This window comes from Tupaia chinensis, unplaced genomic scaffold, assembly GCF_000334495.1.
Source record: "Tupaia chinensis unplaced genomic scaffold, TupChi_1.0 Scaffold149501_1, whole genome shotgun sequence".
NCBI classification, from domain to species: domain Eukaryota; kingdom Metazoa; phylum Chordata; class Mammalia; order Scandentia; family Tupaiidae; genus Tupaia; species Tupaia belangeri.
Window position 1 is genome coordinate 2,340,984 of NW_006209345.1, and position 17,674 is coordinate 2,358,657.

Genomic DNA, 17,674 nt, shown 5'->3' on the forward strand with positions numbered 1-17,674 from the left:
GGTCCCTCAATTATTTATTCATTTTCACTCTCAAAATTATAATTTTAATGTTCTCTGTTTCATGTTCAGAGCATAACAATTACTTGTAAATAGTAACACAGGACAGAGTATGAAGGAAAGTATTGACTTTCTCTCCAAAAGGAACTCCCTTTGACAAGAGGGAAAACAAGCCTCTTCCAGAAGGGAGACTGAGTTTCCTGTGATAAGGAAAGGGCTTCGGCCTGTTGTGGTAAGGAGCCGCTATATATATAGTGAGAGTCCAGAATGGTTTGGACTCAAGGACTTGGAATCATCTAAAACCACTCAAGATTCGTATGCCGAACAGCAGAGTCCTGCACTTTCATGATCAATAATAATAATGGATCATATTTACTGGGTGCTCTGTGTGTGCAATTCCCCATTATAAGTACTTTACATGTACTTATGATTTAACTCTCAACTTTTTAGTGAGGTAGGTACTATTATTTCTCTATTTTACCATACAGTTTTCCCTCATGACTCTCAGATTTTATATCTGCAAATCTACTTACCAGTTAAAGTTTATTGGCAACCCTCAAATAAATAATTGCTGAGCTTCTAAAGTCACTCAAGGCATGCACATGAATGTGCACAGGAGTGGAGAAATGTGTTACCCAACGCGCATGCTCCCCCGTGAGGTCTAACAAGTGACATTCTTCCGACCTTCTTCTTTCTGCTCTCATGGTGCAAATAAGTGTCCTTTCCTGTAAGTGTCTAGGTCTTTTCATTTTTGTGCTGCTTGTGATTTTGCCAATTATAATAGCTCCCACAAACAGCACTGAAGTGCTGTCTAGTGTTCCTAAGTGCAAGAGGCTGCCCATGCCTTTTGGAGGAAACCCACTCGTTAGTAAGCTTCATTTGGCATGAGCGGTAGTGCTATTGGTGGTGAGTACTATGTTAATGAATCAATAACTTATATTAAATAAGGCATCTTTAAACAGAAACACACACAAAACAAGGTTATATATTGATAAGTTAATAAAAATGTGATCAGAAGCACACATGGGCCTAACCCTGTATTTTCTCTAAGAGCAGTGGTTTAGAATTTGCCAAGTCAGTGATCACAGAGACTTTATTAAACACAGCTATTAAAAATAACCAGAATTTACTATATGATGAAATGAGACAGTCTAAGCCCCATTTGCTGGCATTCAGCTAACGTGAAGAAGCCAGAATTTGAAGTCAGGCCATTACTCCAGAACCCTGTCTTTCAAACATGGTTATCTAGCAAGGTCTTACATTCAAATAACACTAATTCATCAACTAAGAGGCTCAAGCTCTGAGTTTAGTTATTTCTGTATGGAAAGCACCTAAAATAGTCCGGCTTCAAACAAAAGCTAGAAGATTTAAGTGTATCCCTCTTTCCCCTATTTCATCCACTGACACCAGAAGCAGCTGGCCTGCTCTGCTTTACCCTTCATAATACTTTACAGAAGCAGCTACCCAGTTGCCAGAGCTGTCCCCTCAATGGACACTAAATTTCAAGTGACCCCCCAGTTCATCAAAAAGTGTTACAATACATTCCCATATGAGAGAATGAGTTTCCCTATATGCTGGACCTGCTCAAACAGATTTTTTTTTAAGACAGGTCTTATTATGTAATCATCCTCCTGTCTCAGCCTCCAAAGTAGCAAGGACTACAGGTACATGACACTGTGCCCAGCCTTTGGGTTGGAGCAAGAATCAAACCTGGGTCTCCCATGGGTCCTAGCCTATGGAGCACAGATCTTAGGCACACACCCTACTGCAGCTAGGTCATTTTTTTTTAAAGAGATTTTTGCTATAGGGCACATGTGCTTGCCAGAGAGAGAGAGAGAGAGAGAGAGAGAGAGAGAGAAAGCGAGAAATCACCTCTCAGGGGGGATGGCCATGTCACAATTCCTTCTCCTCCATTCACTCAGGATTTTGGCCATGCACACACATGTGCCTGAAGTGGGTTTTAAGCCGCCAGGTTCAAAACTCGAACCGTGCACTACGTGAGAGTCCAGTGACACAATTATACCATCTGCTGCCAGATACTTCTATTGTCTTTCTAGTAATGCTCTAGACTGGGGATCAGCAAACACTTTCTGTAAAGGGCCAAAGAGTAAATATTTTAAGCTTTGTGAGTGATGTAGTCTCTTCCTCAACTACACGACTCTGTCCTTTTATCAAAAGAGCAGCCACAGCACCAGCCCCATAATGCAGCAGTTGGATGCTGAGCAGAGAAAGCTAGATTGCACGTGACTGTCCACAGTTCAAGTCCAGGTCCCACTGGCAAAGTGCATGCCCACACGTTCAGGATCCTGACAAGATGGAGAGTTGAGGGAGGGTTACAACATGACCACATCCTGTTGGATGTGTGCTCTCTCTTTCTCTCTCTCTCTCCTTGTGCACATGTCCTATAGCATACAAAAACTGCACCCACTGAAGACACGTGACCTCATTAGGTGTTCCAATAAAACTTTATTCACGGGACTGGCAGGTGATATGGTGGGTAAAAGCACTGGATTCCCACATGGCCAACCACAGTTTGAGTCCCAGACCTGGTGACTTGGTTTCTTGCTTTCCCTTCCTTTCTCTCTCTCTCTCTAGTCAAATTGAAAAATAATATGGAATTAAATAAATAAAAAAAAATTTTGAGAGGTTTCTGCTATAGGGCGTGTCCGCTCGCCAGGAAGACAGAGAGACAGAGAGACAGAAAGCAAGAAATCATCCCCCAGGGGGGAAGGCCACACCGCAATCCCTTCTCCTCCTTTCTCCTCTAGGGATCTTGGGCATGCACACACATGCGCCCGGCATGAGCCACCGGGTCCAGGACTCGAACCACGGTTGATTACATGGGAGTCCAGCGACATAGCCATTATGCTAACTGCTGGTCCCCACAAATAAATAATTCTTTAAAAAGAAAAACTTGATTCACAAAAGTAAATGGAGGGTCAGCTTTCTCCTGCTCTAGAGAGAGGAACTGTGTCTTAAGTTTGTTAACTCCAGCCCTAGAAGTAGAAATTGTCTTATTTTGGAATGGACATGAATGTCCATTCCAAATGAATGAAATGTAAAACAAGAGCATCACAGATATTGATTTCAAAATAGAAGAGCTATAGAACTATAATTGGCATATTTTCACTTGTCAAAGTGGGCATGGATAGTGCACTTCTCATGTTAGATCTGAGTAATGATAGTTGGGAAAATTAAAACAAAGATAAGGCAAAGGATCTTCTCTTCACATGCCCTTCCCAACTAGCCTGGGTCTCAGCAAATCCATGTCTTTCCAGGTTCCACGCAATACAGAACTGTGAGGCTGAACTGGAGATGCGAGCGAGAACAGTTCTAAATCATGTTTTAGGTTAAGTTCCAGAGCTCAGCTCTCTAGAGTTGACTCAGTCTTTGTACATTCTTAGCTTTGTGTATGTGATTTAGTTTCCTAGCCCTAAACTCCAAGACAGGTTATAAAACTGTCTGGAAATAAGACTGCTTGGTTTACATAAACAGGTATTGGTTTGGACTTGAAGGGGGTGTTTGGAACTAAGAGAGTCTTACGGACTAGGATTCGGCCACAGAACTAGTAACTTCTCATAAAAGTCAAGTCCCATACACTCCCCTACGCCCCATCCTGCCGCTTTAATCCATGTTTTACGATTACAAAGCACTCTTGTCTCAGCTCCCACAGCTGTAAAACGCGGACTAAGTTCTTCATTGTGCTACGGCAGAATTAAATCACTGGCTCTGCAGGTAGTTTTTCATAAGTGCCTGGCATGTTGTAGGCACAGAGAAAACGTTAGTTACCATCTCCAACTACTGGGGCATCACAGCGTCTCCCCCAGAAGAAAGATAAACACGGGGTAGAATCTCAGACATGTGGCAGATAGGTGCCGGGGAAAGCTCTTTACGAGATGTTTCGGGGTAACCAGCACAGCCTCAAGCCCTGAGAGCCATCAGGACACGTCGAGACTCACCCAGGAAACGCGGCACTCCTAATAATCTGAGCTCAGAAACGTTTCGAGCCAAGTGAACGCCTACTTCCGCTAGAACAGGCCAAAATTAGCCCCTTCCGTCCGCGCGCAAGACGTGGCCGAACCGCCCCCTGATGGGCGGGGCCGTACGTAGCCACGCCCCTTGATCCTGCTCACCTCCTCCTGCGCCAGGCACCGCCGAGGCCACTCCCTTCTCCTGCCCGGCGTCCCACCCGATCCCGCCCTCGCGTGACGTCACTTCCGGGGCGGCCCGGGTGGGGCCCAGCCGGGACCACTGCCCTGAGCTGTCTTGGCTCCACTACTAGCCACGTCCCCGCACTGGTCTGCAGGCACGTCCCCGCCGTCCGAGGGCCTCCGGGCCGCCGCAGGCCTGTCGTGCCCGGGTAAGGGGCTTGCGCTGGTGTCCGGGGGTCTGTTGTCAGTGCTGTCTGAGCCGGCTTGGGACTGAGAATGGGAGGTGGGAGGACAGAAGGAAGGTTGAATGGGGCATGAGAGGCGTGAGGGGACAGAAGGAGGAGGGTGAATAAGGGCCAGGCAAGAGGAGGGTTGAATGGGGATGCAAGAGGCAGGACGCTGGGGACAAGAGAAAAGATGAGCGGGGTTTACAGAGTGCAAGACACAGAGCATAGAAGGTGAGGAATAAGGGGTGAGAGGAAGGAACCAAGTGGGGACCCAATAGGCTGGAGGAGAAGGGCTGAAAGGGTTCCCATACTGGAAAAGAGGTCAGAAAAGATCTTACTGGGCAAGCTTAGATTAGGCTGGACCTCAGGAAGTGGTGCCCTCAGAAAAAGAGTTGGCCCTGTGGGTGATCCAGGCCTACCCCCCAGATCCTCTTTACCTGGGAAAGGGTTATCTATTTCCATCAGATTTTTCTACCCTACTCTTCTACCTGGCTGCCTACCTCCTGCCATGTGAGTCACCAAAGTAGTCCTTCCTGTGGCTGCTTATTGTATATGCTTAACTCTTAGGCTGACACTAGCAATTTACTTCCACATGGTTTGCTACAAGAAAGAAATGTTGTGCTTAGAAATCTGAACAACTTACTGTTATCCACCCCCACACCCAAGCATCTCTAAAATTTCAATAAAGTAAGCAAGGGAAATATTTTAAAAAACAAATTGTACATTTATGATAGACCTGCCTAATGGTCAAAAGAATGTTAAATCTCTTCCACCTTGCAGCAAAAATTAGGCCCTAGCATTTACCTGTGATATTAAAACTTCTAGAGAGTTGGGTCAGCAGGTGGCAGAGATTAAGGCAGCTGGCTCCACATGGCTGACTCTGCCATTCAAGGCCTGGATTGTCGACTTGAAAATCACACAGGGTGAGTGCACATGTGTGCCCAAGAGGAGAATGAAGAAAATGGGATTGTGGTGTGGCCATCTCCCCAGAGGGTGATTTCTCACATTCCCTTTCTCTCTCTCTCTGTTTCTCTTTGAAAGTGACTATATACGTGCCCTATAGCAAAAACTTAAAAAGAAAAACTTCCAGAAGGACCAGCACATGGCACTGAGGTTGAGGCAGCTGGATCCCACATGGTGGACTGAGCAGTTCAAGTCCCAACTGGGCAACTTGAAAAACACACTGGGCATGTGCACAGGCATGCCCAAGATCCCAAGAAGAGTCTGGAGGAGAAGGGATTGCAGTGTGGCCATTCTGCACTCCACCCCACCCCCTGCCACAGGGGGTGATTTCTCACTTTCCCTTCTCTCTAGCTGCCTGTCTCTCTCTCTCCAGCAAGTACATACACAAACTTTAAAAAACAAAACAAAACAAAACAAAAAACTTCCAGAAACCTAGAAGCAAGCAATGTAATTAAGACAATATCCAATGTTCCAGGTTCCTACCTGCCACAGAGACACATCCTTTGGACCACAGGGCAGATCTATATACATAAAACCATAAATCTGTGTTCCTTGGACTTCTGCTACCAAAGTTCAGCCAGGTGCTGTGTCAGGATTAAATGTCTGCAATTTGCTTTTGCAATCCTGTTCCTTCGTATATATGGTTTCCACAACATGGAGTAGTGACCAGGGCCACCTTGCTGCTGCTGAGTAAATATTAATAGCACAGTAGAATATGGGGGTAACACTTGTAGTCCTTTACCAAGTATGAGGACTACTTGTGTTGAATCTTTGAAACCTATCTGTGCCAGAAAAAAAGAATGAAAGGAATTGGACTTCAGTTTTACATCACGTGCACACATCACCATACATGTAACAAACAGGTTCATAAAAGAGGTAAAAAAAAAAAATCAAGCAAATGTGAACACAAGAAATCAGAGACTAGATGTTAGGAGATATCTCAAGGTCGTAAGGTCGTGGACCAGAAAAGGATAGAGAGGTATGGGACAAGGTCACAGTCTGGGGGTGGTTTTTCATGGGTATGTCACCCGGCTGAAGATGAGTAACTTGCTGTTCCTTCTGAGAATCAGATCCTATTGGGAGCTGATTCCAGAAGAAGGAAAACTCCCAGCACTAGCCTAACTCTGTCTTCCTATCTATCCTGGTCTCCTACTTAATTCTAACCTTGGTTATTCCGCTCCTGTCCTGGAGATCTGCTTCCTTTCCATCTATTATGATCTGAGAACTTGATTTACCCAGTTTCCCTGTACTGAGTAATAGTGAGAAGGACTGGGTAGGTCCTGATGGCAAGACTTTCATTTAAGGCTCACTTAAGCCCTTACAGCGGCAACTATTATTAAAGCTTTATGATTTGTCCGTTATGAGTCAACAAAGATTAGCATAGGTCTCCACGTGTGGTCAGGACATTTAGAATATTCTGTTGGAAAGTGGAGGCAGGACCATACCAGAGAGATGAAATCATGGTACACAAAGGCTTGTTCTTGACTGTACACGGCAGCCGGTTCCTTTTGCTGTGGGAGTGACCACCAGCCATAGTAGGTGGGAGTGAATAAGCAATGATGGTCTCCAGCAGGAGTTTCCTGAGATAGCTTTGTGCACATGCTCCATGTGTATGTAGCTACTTGTGTGGGTGTGATTTCACACGTGGCATGTATGTGTGACTGCTTGCACACGTGTAGTATGTGGACATGTGCATCTGTTTGTGGATGCACAGCTATGTATGTGCATAAGTGTGAGTGTGCACTTCATGCACATGACTGGACACATACACGTATGACTGTGTGTGCTTCTGGAGGTGGTTGTGTGCTTCTGTGGGTGTATGAGGCCCCAGTGGTCCTCAGGGATTACTCCCTACTGATATCTGCCCACCATGTGATGAGCTGTTTCTGTAATTGCCTCCTGAGTTCACGTTAATTATTAATGCGGCACCATTTGTTCTGATTATTATCTTTGCATTACAGCTGTACTCTTAGATTCCTCTAAAGTTTTGGCTGGCTCCTAGAAATGTATCTCTGATATCATATAGTTTCTTTAAATTATTAAAATCTAATTGTGAAACTGTATCAAGTGGGAATACTCTGTGCCTTTCTGCCTAGTAGCTCAAAGTATTAGAAATCAGTTCTTTTCTTTCATTGGCATCTTTCAGAAATATTTTATAAGTGATACATGATTAGTGTTAAAAAAAGACATAAAGTAGAAAAATATTTTTTAAGAATTATTTATATATTTATTTATTTTAATTTGACCAGAGAGAGACAGAGTGAAAGAGAGAGAGAGAAAGTGAGAAAGCAAGCTGCCAGATTTGGGACTCAAACCATAGTTGTTGCTGTGGGAGTCAAACTCAAACCATGCCACCTGTTGACCCCCTCCCCCATAAAATAGAAAATTTAAATCACAGGCTGATCATTCCCCAGGGATAATCATTATTAACATTCTGATACAACTCTCCAAACCCTTTATTACTTAAACAAAAATAGGATTATATTATGAGTTTATTTTGTTTAACTGCCAGAGGGTACATGTGCCCACCAGAGAGAGGAAGAAAGCACCCCCCCCATGGGTTGAGGTCATGCCATGGTCCCTTCTCTTCCAATTCTCCATCCTATGGGGATTTGGGACACATACGCACATGCACCTGGTATGTTTTTCAAGCTGCTAGGGTTAGGATTCAAACCACAGTTGGCCATGTCAGATCCAGGTTCCCTTAACCACTAGACTATGGAGCTGGACCAGGACTACAACATGTATATTGTTGTGTAACCTGCATTTTTAATAGTGTATACTGTGGGCCAGCAGGTGACATGATGGCTAAGGCACTAGGTTCCCACATGGCCAACTGTGGTTTGAGTCCCGGACCCGTTGGCCTGAAAATCATACCAGGTCCATATGCATGTGTGCCCAAAATCTGGAGAGAAGAATGGAGGAGAGAGGATTGCAGCATAGCCATCCTCCCGGGGGGAGGAGGGCAGGGCATGAGTGCTCACTTTCCTTCTCTCTGTCTCTCTCTAGTGAGTATACACACCCTATGACAAAAATTAAAAATTTAAAAATAAATGTTGTGCATCTTCCCATGTTAATAGAAACTTGAATATATCTTTAACAGCTATCATCATATTTTGTACATGAATGGTACCATACTTAACAGAATTATTCCAGTTTTTTACAATTATAAATAATGCTGTAAAGGCCAACCCCAGAGCACAGCAATTAAACCCAGTACATAGGGAGCTAGATCCCACATGGTTGGTTACAGTTCAAATCTCAGTCCCGGCAGCTTGAAAACACTAAATGTGTGTTCCTGTATGCTCCAAATCCTAGCAGGATGGAGAACTTGAGAAGGATTGTGGTGTAACCATGCCCGATTGGGGGATGCTTTCTTCTTCACTCTGTCTCTGTCAAGCACATGTATCCCCTGACAATAAAAAAGTGCTGTAATTAATGTTTGTAGATCTCCATCTTTGGACATCTGTCTGCCCCGTTGCTTCCTTAGAAGTTCCTGCAGTAGAAGTTGCTACATCAGAAGGGTTGACATTGAAAGCTTTGATACATGCTATTTTCCCAGGATAATGATCTACTGAATACTGCAGTTTTTGGTACTTCCCCCTTCACTGGATTTCTCATGCATACTTTTCCTAAAGAGTGTTGACTCTTTTTCAAACCCTAGATTCATCTGTTACCAGAGTGGAACATTTGCCTTCACCCCACATGTGCCACAAAGCATGCCATGGCCTGGGAGTGCTCCACCAAGCTGCTTTTACCTTCCACAAAGCCAGAGATCATCCAGCAAGTGCCCAGCGCCAAGCCTACGGCTCTCCGAGGAGGATGATGGACTGGCCTGGGCACATGCCCTGAGCAGCTGCCTCTGGTGAGTGTGCAGGCCCTGTAGGCCAGGTCCACCTGTTTAGGGGTAGGATAGTGAGCCTAGAGAATGTCCTGAGGGGGTTTTACTGGGTCAGCAGAGCCAAGGAAAAAGCAAGGACAGCAAAGCCTTATGGCAGCTAAGGGTGGCCCAGTCTGTGGCCCTTCACTGACAGGGATCCTGCTTTCTGAGGTAGACCAAGATGGTGGGCCATGGGCGGGGACAGACATGAGAGAACAAGGACTGTGTGAACCTCTGTGGCCTTCTTCTGCTTCCATGCCACAAATGCAAGTCAGCAGAAGTTCTCTACTGGCCTGTGTCGTAATGCTCATAGGGCCCCTTTGATGTGTGGGAGATGCTGTGCCTCACTGATGGAGGACAATGGAGGTGGAGACCAGCCAGAGGCTGTCCTGCTATGGGAATGATGGTTATGTCCAAGGCCAGGAACTGGAAAGGAAGGGGGAAATTCATTCAGTACGTTGAATCAGTTGTTCCCTGCCTCAACTAGAGGAACAACCCTGACGTTGACTACAGCATTAGGCAGGGGGTTGCCAACTATGGTCTGTGGGCCATGTTCCACCTGCTGCCTGTTTGTGTAAAGTTTTATTGGGACATAGCTACACTCACTATTTACAGATCAGCCTTGGATACTTTTGCTCTAAAACAGCAGAATGGAGTAGCTGAGACAGGCCATATGACCCATAACATTTAAAATATTTGTTATCTGGCCCATTACTGCATATATAAATATATATATATATATATATATTTAGTTTTGATTTATTTGTTCCTTCCATGACAGAGAGAAAAAAAGAAAGAGAATATTGAGTTTTGATTTATTTGTTCCTTCCATGACAGAGAGAAAAAAAGAAAGAGAGGCAGGCACCTACTGCAGGTCTTCCCACTATAATCTACCTCTGGTCACAGCCAGCCCAGAACATGGGCACAGGAGCGTGTGCCCAGTCTGCCCAAGGAGGTCCTGGAATATGAGCCCAGGCTCTTCTCTGTGGGGTCCAGTTGAGTTATACCACTGTGTCACTACCTGGTTCCTCTCTGGCCCTTTTATAGGAAAAATTTGCCGACCCCTATCATAGAGATCTGTAGTGAGGGAAGAGCAAAAGGCCACAAGGCCTGGGGTGCATTCAGGTAGCCAAGACCCTCCTTGCCCTTAAGAAGCCTGTCTTTTGATCTTGCCTTGAACCCACCTAACAGACTTCCAATCCAGTGCTCAAGCACAAGGAGCATCCTGGGTCCAGTGGTGGGAGCATTTTTAGTGCATCCAGCATGTGTGACTGGCCAGAGAGCCATCTGAATACATGTGTTAGTCCAGAGCACAGCTGCATTGCATGGACTAATGCCACATTGTGACTTCTTTGTGTCTAAGACTTTCTGATTTCAGTTCTTCCCTGTCACGATGTTGGTCTGTTTCTTCTCCTCACCCAACCCTCGACTTTGTTTTTGTCCAAACAAAAAATGCTTTTTGCATTCTAGAAAACAAATGCAAAGCTGCGGGTCATGAAGCTGAGTAACTGTTCTAAACCTGTCAGACATCAGGAGTCCTTACAGACCATTTTGGAAGGAAAGTGCAACAAGAAGCCAGAAAAACGTTAGTAACTCTTGAAAAGGGATTAGAAACATCAGAGAACATAGCAGCCTTCCAAAAGAGTGTGCTCAAAGCACTGGCACCACCATACAACACTCCCCAGTGATTTCAGGAGGCAGAAAGTCACCTGGCCACCAACTGGACTTCCCTTGCTGAAGCTTTTCTTTTTTGTTACTATCTGAAATGAATGAGGCAAACCAAATGAACATGATTTATCTAAAGATGCATTAAAGGCCTTTGTGGCCCCTCTTTGGAGCGATATTATGACGGGGAGGGCTTTGCTCTCTGACATGGATAATTACCCAGTCACTCATGTAGCAACTATAGGTTAGGTACTATATGGTCCCCAGGATGCTAGAGGTGAAGACAGAGACTGCCTTTGCTCTTGGAACAGTTACAGCAGGTGGCAGGAGAAGACAAGTGTGGAGACCAGCGAAGGTGACAGAGAGATCCTGGGGATGAGAACAGAGCTGCAAGAAGCATCTGGACAGAATGTAGGTGAGGGCATAAGAGAGTTCCTAGGGAGGTGCCGCCTGGGCACCTTTGAAGACATTGAGTAGGTGTCCCCAGCCCAAGGGGTCTGGTGAGATTGGTGCAGCCTGGTGTGTGAGATCTATAGGAGCATATTTCACATGCCCATGGAGGCTGGGGCACAGGGCAGGGGTGTACAGGGGCTAGAGTTTGAAGGGCCCCTCAGCCACATTAAAGAGCTTTCGGGACCCCAGCCTGCTGAATGTAGACAGGATCTGGGTGAGTGCGGAGGCACTTGCATACTTGTGCAGCTGGTTTGAGCCAAGTCTGCATCATGATGCACTCAGCCTCGATAGCATCTCTGGAAGTTTCTGCAGTTGTACCATTGCCCCTGTAGACACCTGGACTTCTGTGACAAGGTCCTCTCAGCTCGCCTGCCTTTTTCTCACAGATGCAAGCCTTTATCAAGTCCCACAGCCTCCTGAGTTTGAGTGCCTGCCAACCTAGATTGCAGTCTCCCACTCCCTCCTTGCTGCCCCTTTTGTTGAGGCACCTTTCTGCCCTTGCCTAAGGCCCTGCAGGATCCTCCACCCCCCTGCTATGAAATCAGACTACCATGTGACTTGAAGTCAGCTGCCTCTCTCTAGCCTAATCCCCCATCCCACTGTGCTTCCTGCTGGCCTCTGACCCTGCTGCTGTCACCTATTGCTCCTTGCCACTTGTCTTCCCTCACCCCACCAAGATAATTACTTCTAGCCTTCAGAACATGGCCCAGGTGTCACTTTCCCCAGAAATCTTACCTGGCATGCTCACCCACCACCACTGGCTGAATTCAGTGTCCTCTGCCCCCCTTCCCCAGTACCTTGTCTTTTATCACCCTCATCCAGCTACCCCCAGGGCCTCTGCCCAGATGACCAGTTCACCTCACTCTTGAAGCCCTGTCCAGATCCTGTTCCTCCCTGCTTCCCAGCCCTGAGTCATACCTCTGTTCAGTGTTTATACCAGCTTGCAATGACCTCTTTTCTGTGCCTCCTTAGCCTGCCACACTGCAGGCCCCATGGAAGAGGAGTTGTGTGTTTTTCATCTTTTGTCCTAAATGCACTGCCTGGCGTGTGAGTAGGAACTCAAGCGAATATGGATGGATGGATACTAGGAAGGAATAGTTGATGGGTGGGTGGATGGATAGGTGGTAGGAAGGAATAGCTGATGAATGGATGGATAGGTGGTAGGATGGAATAGTTGATGGGTAGATGGATGGATAGGTGGTAGGAAGGAATAGTTGATAGATGGGTGGATGGATAGGAGGTAGGAGGGAATAGCTGATGGATGGATGGATAGGGGGGAGGAAGGAATAGTTGATAGATGGGTGGATGGATAGGAGGTAGGAGGGAATAGCTGATGGATGGATGGATAGGGGGGAGGAAGGAATAGTTGATAGATGGGTGGATGGATAGGAGGTAGGAGGGAATAGCTGATGGATGGATGGATAGGGGGGAGGAAGGAATAGTTGATAGATGGGTGGATGGATAGGAGGTAGGAGGGAATAGCTGATGGATGGATGGATAGGGGGGAGGAAGGAATAGTTGATAGATGGGTGGATGGATAGGAGGTAGGAGGGAATAGCTGATGGATGGATGGATAGGGGGGAGGAAGGAATAGTTGATGGGTGGATGGATGGATAGGTGGTAAGAAGGACCAGTTGATGGGTGAATGGATGGATAGGTAGTAGGAAGGAATAGTTGATGGGTGGATGGATGGATAGGAGGTAGGAAGGAATAGCTGATGGATGGATGGATAGAATAGTGAATAGATGGACAGATGGTTGAGTGGGTAAATGCATGGATGGTGGGTAGATAGATGGGTGGGTGGCTTCCTCGCAAAGTGGTGTTTCCAAAAGGTGTGGTCAGCTGTCACAGGATGCACATAGGTGCATTAGGCCTGATCTATGCCCTGCAGACTATAGGAGAAGTCAAAGAGATTTGGCCAGTCTTGGTGATGAGAAGGCCTTAGCCCTATGAACAGAACCACACCATGCCCCTTTCTCCTACTCTTTCAATCTCTGAATTCTGGCTTAGGGGAGTTGGAAATTGCAGAAGTTGAGAAGTACTTTAAGCCCATCAACTGCAAGGCACGGGACAGATTGTTATCAGCACTGTGACTAAGATGTGCAGTGCTCTTCCTGGTCACCAGGCCCTGGTCTTAGCACTGGCTCTATTTGGACCTTGAAGCCTCCTCAGTAAGTGCAGTACTGAGCCCTGTGCCTCAAACAAGGGTGTCAACCAGATGCCTCCTGATGAGTGTGCTTTCTTGATCACAGATCCCTCGACCAAGCAGAAAGGAACCATTAACAGCCTGAGAAGGTGGCTGGCTGGAAGCCTCAAGGACCACCCAGCCTTGCTCCCAGCTCACCCACAAGATGTGGACAGCCCTTATGTTCGTTTGGATTTCTTCTTTATCCTTATCTGAAAGCCAGGTGGCATCCACTGATGCACGTAAGTGAGAAAGCTGTGCGACTGCTAGACAGGACCACAGTGGCCCCAAAGCACCTTCAGCAAATGAGGAGGTGTCTGCAAACCCAGGCCGGCAAATCAGGAACCCTGGACCTCCCTGGGTGCTGGACTGGGAAAGGATAAGCTTCTCCGTGGTCAGCAGGGTAGGGAGCCCCTGACGGGACCCAGTAACTGAGCCCTGAGAGGTTCACTTGCTTGGCCCTGCAAGATTCATGTCGTTTTTCAATCTACTCTTCCCTGGGGAATGCATTCATTCATGTGTCAAATATTTAATCATACTCTGGCTCTTTGTTAGTCACCGCTCATTTCCAAGAACTCCTGCAGTGATTCTTTCACTAAGCTGAGTTCTTTTATGATGTGAATATGACCTGTGCAATGATTTATCTGTTTTGTAGACCTGGGTGTGCATTTAATTTTTTTTTTTTTTTAATGGTGAATCACATCTGTAATGAGAGCCTTTCACTCTGATATTTTGGGAATTAGATCAACTAGTGAAGCTCTAAGGCCTTCTATGGGCTGGAGATTCAGAGAAGGCAAAGGAGTTTTAAAATCAGAGTGCCAAGGTCTTCTCTGGTAGGCTTCATGCCAGACGGGGGCATAGAGAAGAGAGAAGCATGTTCACACATCACCTCCCTTGACTCTCCCTGAGCTGAGAAGAGAGGGCTCAACAGAGCCAGCTCATGGGGCTGCAAGTTAAGACAGTCTCTGCGTAACCCACGTGCATGATTGAAATTGATCGTATCTCTTTTTTCTCCTTTTTCCGACTTTAAGGGTACTTGGTCTCTAACATGGTGGGGAATAAATTAGTCAAGAAAAGTACAACTGTGGAAACAGTAACAAAGACTGATGATAAAACATCCCAGAAAATAACTGTGGTGACATCTTCTCCTGTTATGTCGACCAGAGGGACTGTGGTAGCCAACCTTAGCTCTACTGAAGTCACAACGGAAACAGCAAACAGGACAAATGTTAAAGCTCCAACAACTGTGAAAGGTATGACTGACAGTACAACTTCCAGAGCTCTTCTGCAGCCCACCTCACCTGTCCCCACATCGATGTGGCAGACCCTGTCCACAAGCACTGCTGGGCGTCTGTCTCTCCACACACCCTCTGCACAAGTGCCAAGTGGCAGCACGTTGCCAAGAACATCAACGCCAGCAACATCGGCCACGCGTGCTCAGACACCGACTGCAGCCACAGCAAGTATGGGCAGTCTGACAAGTACTCTTAGTCCTTCTGAGCACACACCCAGAAACTCCACAGCAATCCCTGCACCCTCCATGAGCTCCCCAGCACAAGGTCCCACTATGCAGGCATCCCCGGAGCAGCCTGTGGTTAACACAGCAAGTAAGCCAACACCCACTCCCTCACACACAACTCCAGAGCCCACCACCTCCCCTTCTGTGGCTTCCAGGTCCTCGACAGAGGTGACCACCACCAAGGCACATGCCAAGGAGCCTACTGCCAGCACAGTGCCAGCGCCTCTCATCAGTCCAACCCCTAAGGTGGAGGCCACATCCCACACAACACAACCAAGCTCTACGCCATCTACCCCAGGGGCCAGTAGGCCAGGCACAACTCAGACACCAGAGCAAATAAAAACAGAAGCCACACCAGGTACTACATCCACCCAGCCAACACCCAGAAGCTCAGGGGACCCCAAGATGCCAGCCACGGATTTGTGCCCGCTCAGCACCCAGGGCCAGTACCTGGTGGTCACCACCAAGCCCCTACCCCACTCCCCAGTAGACAAAACTTTCCTCCTGGTGGTGCTCTTACTTGGGGTGACCCTGTTCCTCACAGTCTTGGTTTTGTTTGCCCTGCAAGCCTACGAGAGCTACAAGAAGAAGGACTATACCCAGGTGGACTACTTAATCAACGGGATGTATGCAGATTCGGAACTGTGAGGACGGCGGAGGCCCAGCCCCTTCCTCGTCCTATCATTTTTGCCTCTGAGACCAAACCAAGTGCTTCCAAACTCTTTCGGTGCAATTTAGGAGATATGCCAGATACTTAAAACATATCTAATTGCTGTCAGATTAATTCCATGATCACTAAAGAATTGCTGCTTTTTTCATATTTATTTTTGTAAACGATCATGTGCACAGGAAGGGACACTGATTCTCCCTCAGGGTGGGGTAGGGTGTGCTGGGCTGGAGTGGGTAGGACCCTGGGCTCCTGTGCTCCCCCACTTGTGTCAGATCCTGACTAGAATTAAAGCATTGACCACCCTCTGTTCATGCCATCTCTCCACATTTGCTTCAGTGAGTCCTGTCCACAGTTGCTTAAAGTGGAGCCTTTCTGAGGTGCGTGAGATGGAGTTTGTTTTTGTAAATGTTTAATATAACATGATGCCTAGAGGTCTTCTGTGTCTGTGCCACTTTCCTGGGCTTTACCGATACCCAAATCTGCCCTGGATGGGAGGCCTTAAGTTAATAATCTCATAATTTTCCTTCTTCTGGACTGTTCAGTGTTGAATGTCTTGGAGCCTGGTTTGGGTGTACAAGAGCAAAATTCAACATGTAACCCACAGTAGAGTCAGGTTGGCCTGGACCTGCTTGGACCACAGTCTTAGTAGTGATCCTACTCAGCTAATGAAGCGGGGTGATGGGTCACTAGCAATGGAGAGGTTGAGTACTTTGTCTCGGGTCACCCTGGGCCTGGGATTCGACCTCAGACATTTCCTCTGGATTCTAGGCAGCCCCCTACCCCCCACCCTTTCGCAGCCAGCAAGCAGAGCCAGCACTTGCTATATGTCTCTTATGCACCAGCCACCATACTGACCCCGAGTGCTTGTACTCACTCAGCCTTCCCCACCCCAGGAGATCAACACTACAGTCCCCAATTTAAAGATGAGACCGGCCAGCTCATGGCCTGGTGAAGGCAGCTGGATCGCACGTGGCCAAACTCATGGTTAAGTCCCAGACTCTGACTTGAAAAACACGCCGGGAATATGTGCATATATGCCCAAAGTCCCAAAAAGGAGGGAGAAGTGGGAATGAGATTGCAGCATGACCATGCCCTATGGGGCGTACAATTTTACTTTGTCTCACACAAGCTTCATCAGTACTTTCTTTTTCCATGTGCCCAGACTGAACTTGCACTTCCAACCTTTCTTTGCCCGGCTTGCCCAAGGCAGCAAGAACTGATGGGCCACACATGGGTCTAGGCATCCTGCAAAGTTGTATTCCCAGGCAAGGTCTGCTGTTGATCACTGTGAGTGGAGTAAGCTATGGAATATTCTGAAGCTCAGCCTCATCTGGAAAATGGGCAAAGACATAATAGCATCTGCCATAAATGTGACCAGCCTAAATGGTGCTGGCCCCAGTCGGGGAGGCGACTTCTGCCTGGAGTCCCCAGTTTCCCTCTCACAGAGGCCTCTCTGGGCTAGGTCTGGGTGTCCAGCTCCTTTCTTATTTTTGTTAGCTTGGCCAGAGGGTATGTGTGTTTATTGGGGAGAAGGAAGGAAAGTGAAAATCACTCCCCGTGGAGGACTGTCATACCACAAGCCCTTCTCCAGTTCTTTCAGGATTTGGGGCATTCATACACATGTGCACAGCCAGTGTGTTTTTCAAGCCTCCAGGTCTGGGACTTCCAACAGTGCCATCGGCTCTGTGGGATCAAGCTGCCCTAGCCAGCTTGTCATGGCTGGCCCCAGTCTCTTATTTAAATTCTGCCTTTTCTGAAAAGGATTTCCAATGGCACATGATAAAAGACTAACTCCCAAACCGTTGGACATGACTTGAAAACTTAGGTTGGAGAAACATACAAGGTGAGAGGACAGATCAGAACTTCCACGTGGTTCTCAGCTCTGGTCTAACTCACATGGCCTGGGCATCTTTCAGCCTCTTCTCCCCCTGATGAGTCCAGCTGGCCCTCGCTGCCACCTTCCA

General features: G+C 47.0%; 1 protein-coding gene across 1 annotated transcript; it reads left to right on the forward strand.

Annotated features, from left to right (window-relative positions):
- The first annotated feature begins 4,196 nt into the window (after positions 1–4,196).
- On the forward strand, positions 4,197–16,141 carry CUNH11orf24 (chromosome unknown C11orf24 homolog). The gene is made up of 4 exons (XM_006171254.3): positions 4,197–4,357; positions 9,003–9,203; positions 13,589–13,763; positions 14,553–16,141. The coding sequence occupies exons 3-4, from the start codon at positions 13,688–13,690 to the stop codon at positions 15,686–15,688; spliced, it is 1,212 nt and encodes a 403-aa protein (XP_006171316.1). The 5' UTR covers positions 4,197–4,357; positions 9,003–9,203; positions 13,589–13,687; the 3' UTR covers positions 15,689–16,141.
- The last annotated feature ends 1,533 nt before the right edge of the window (positions 16,142–17,674 follow it).

Coding starts and splice junctions, on each gene's coding strand:
- CUNH11orf24 (XM_006171254.3), top strand. CDS start 13,688: ATGTGGACAGCCCTTATGTTCGTTTGGATTTCTTCTTTATCCTTATCT. Junction 13,764..14,552: donor GGTGGCATCCACTGATGCAC/GTAAGTGAGAAA, acceptor TCCGACTTTAAG/GGTACTTGGTCTCTAACATG.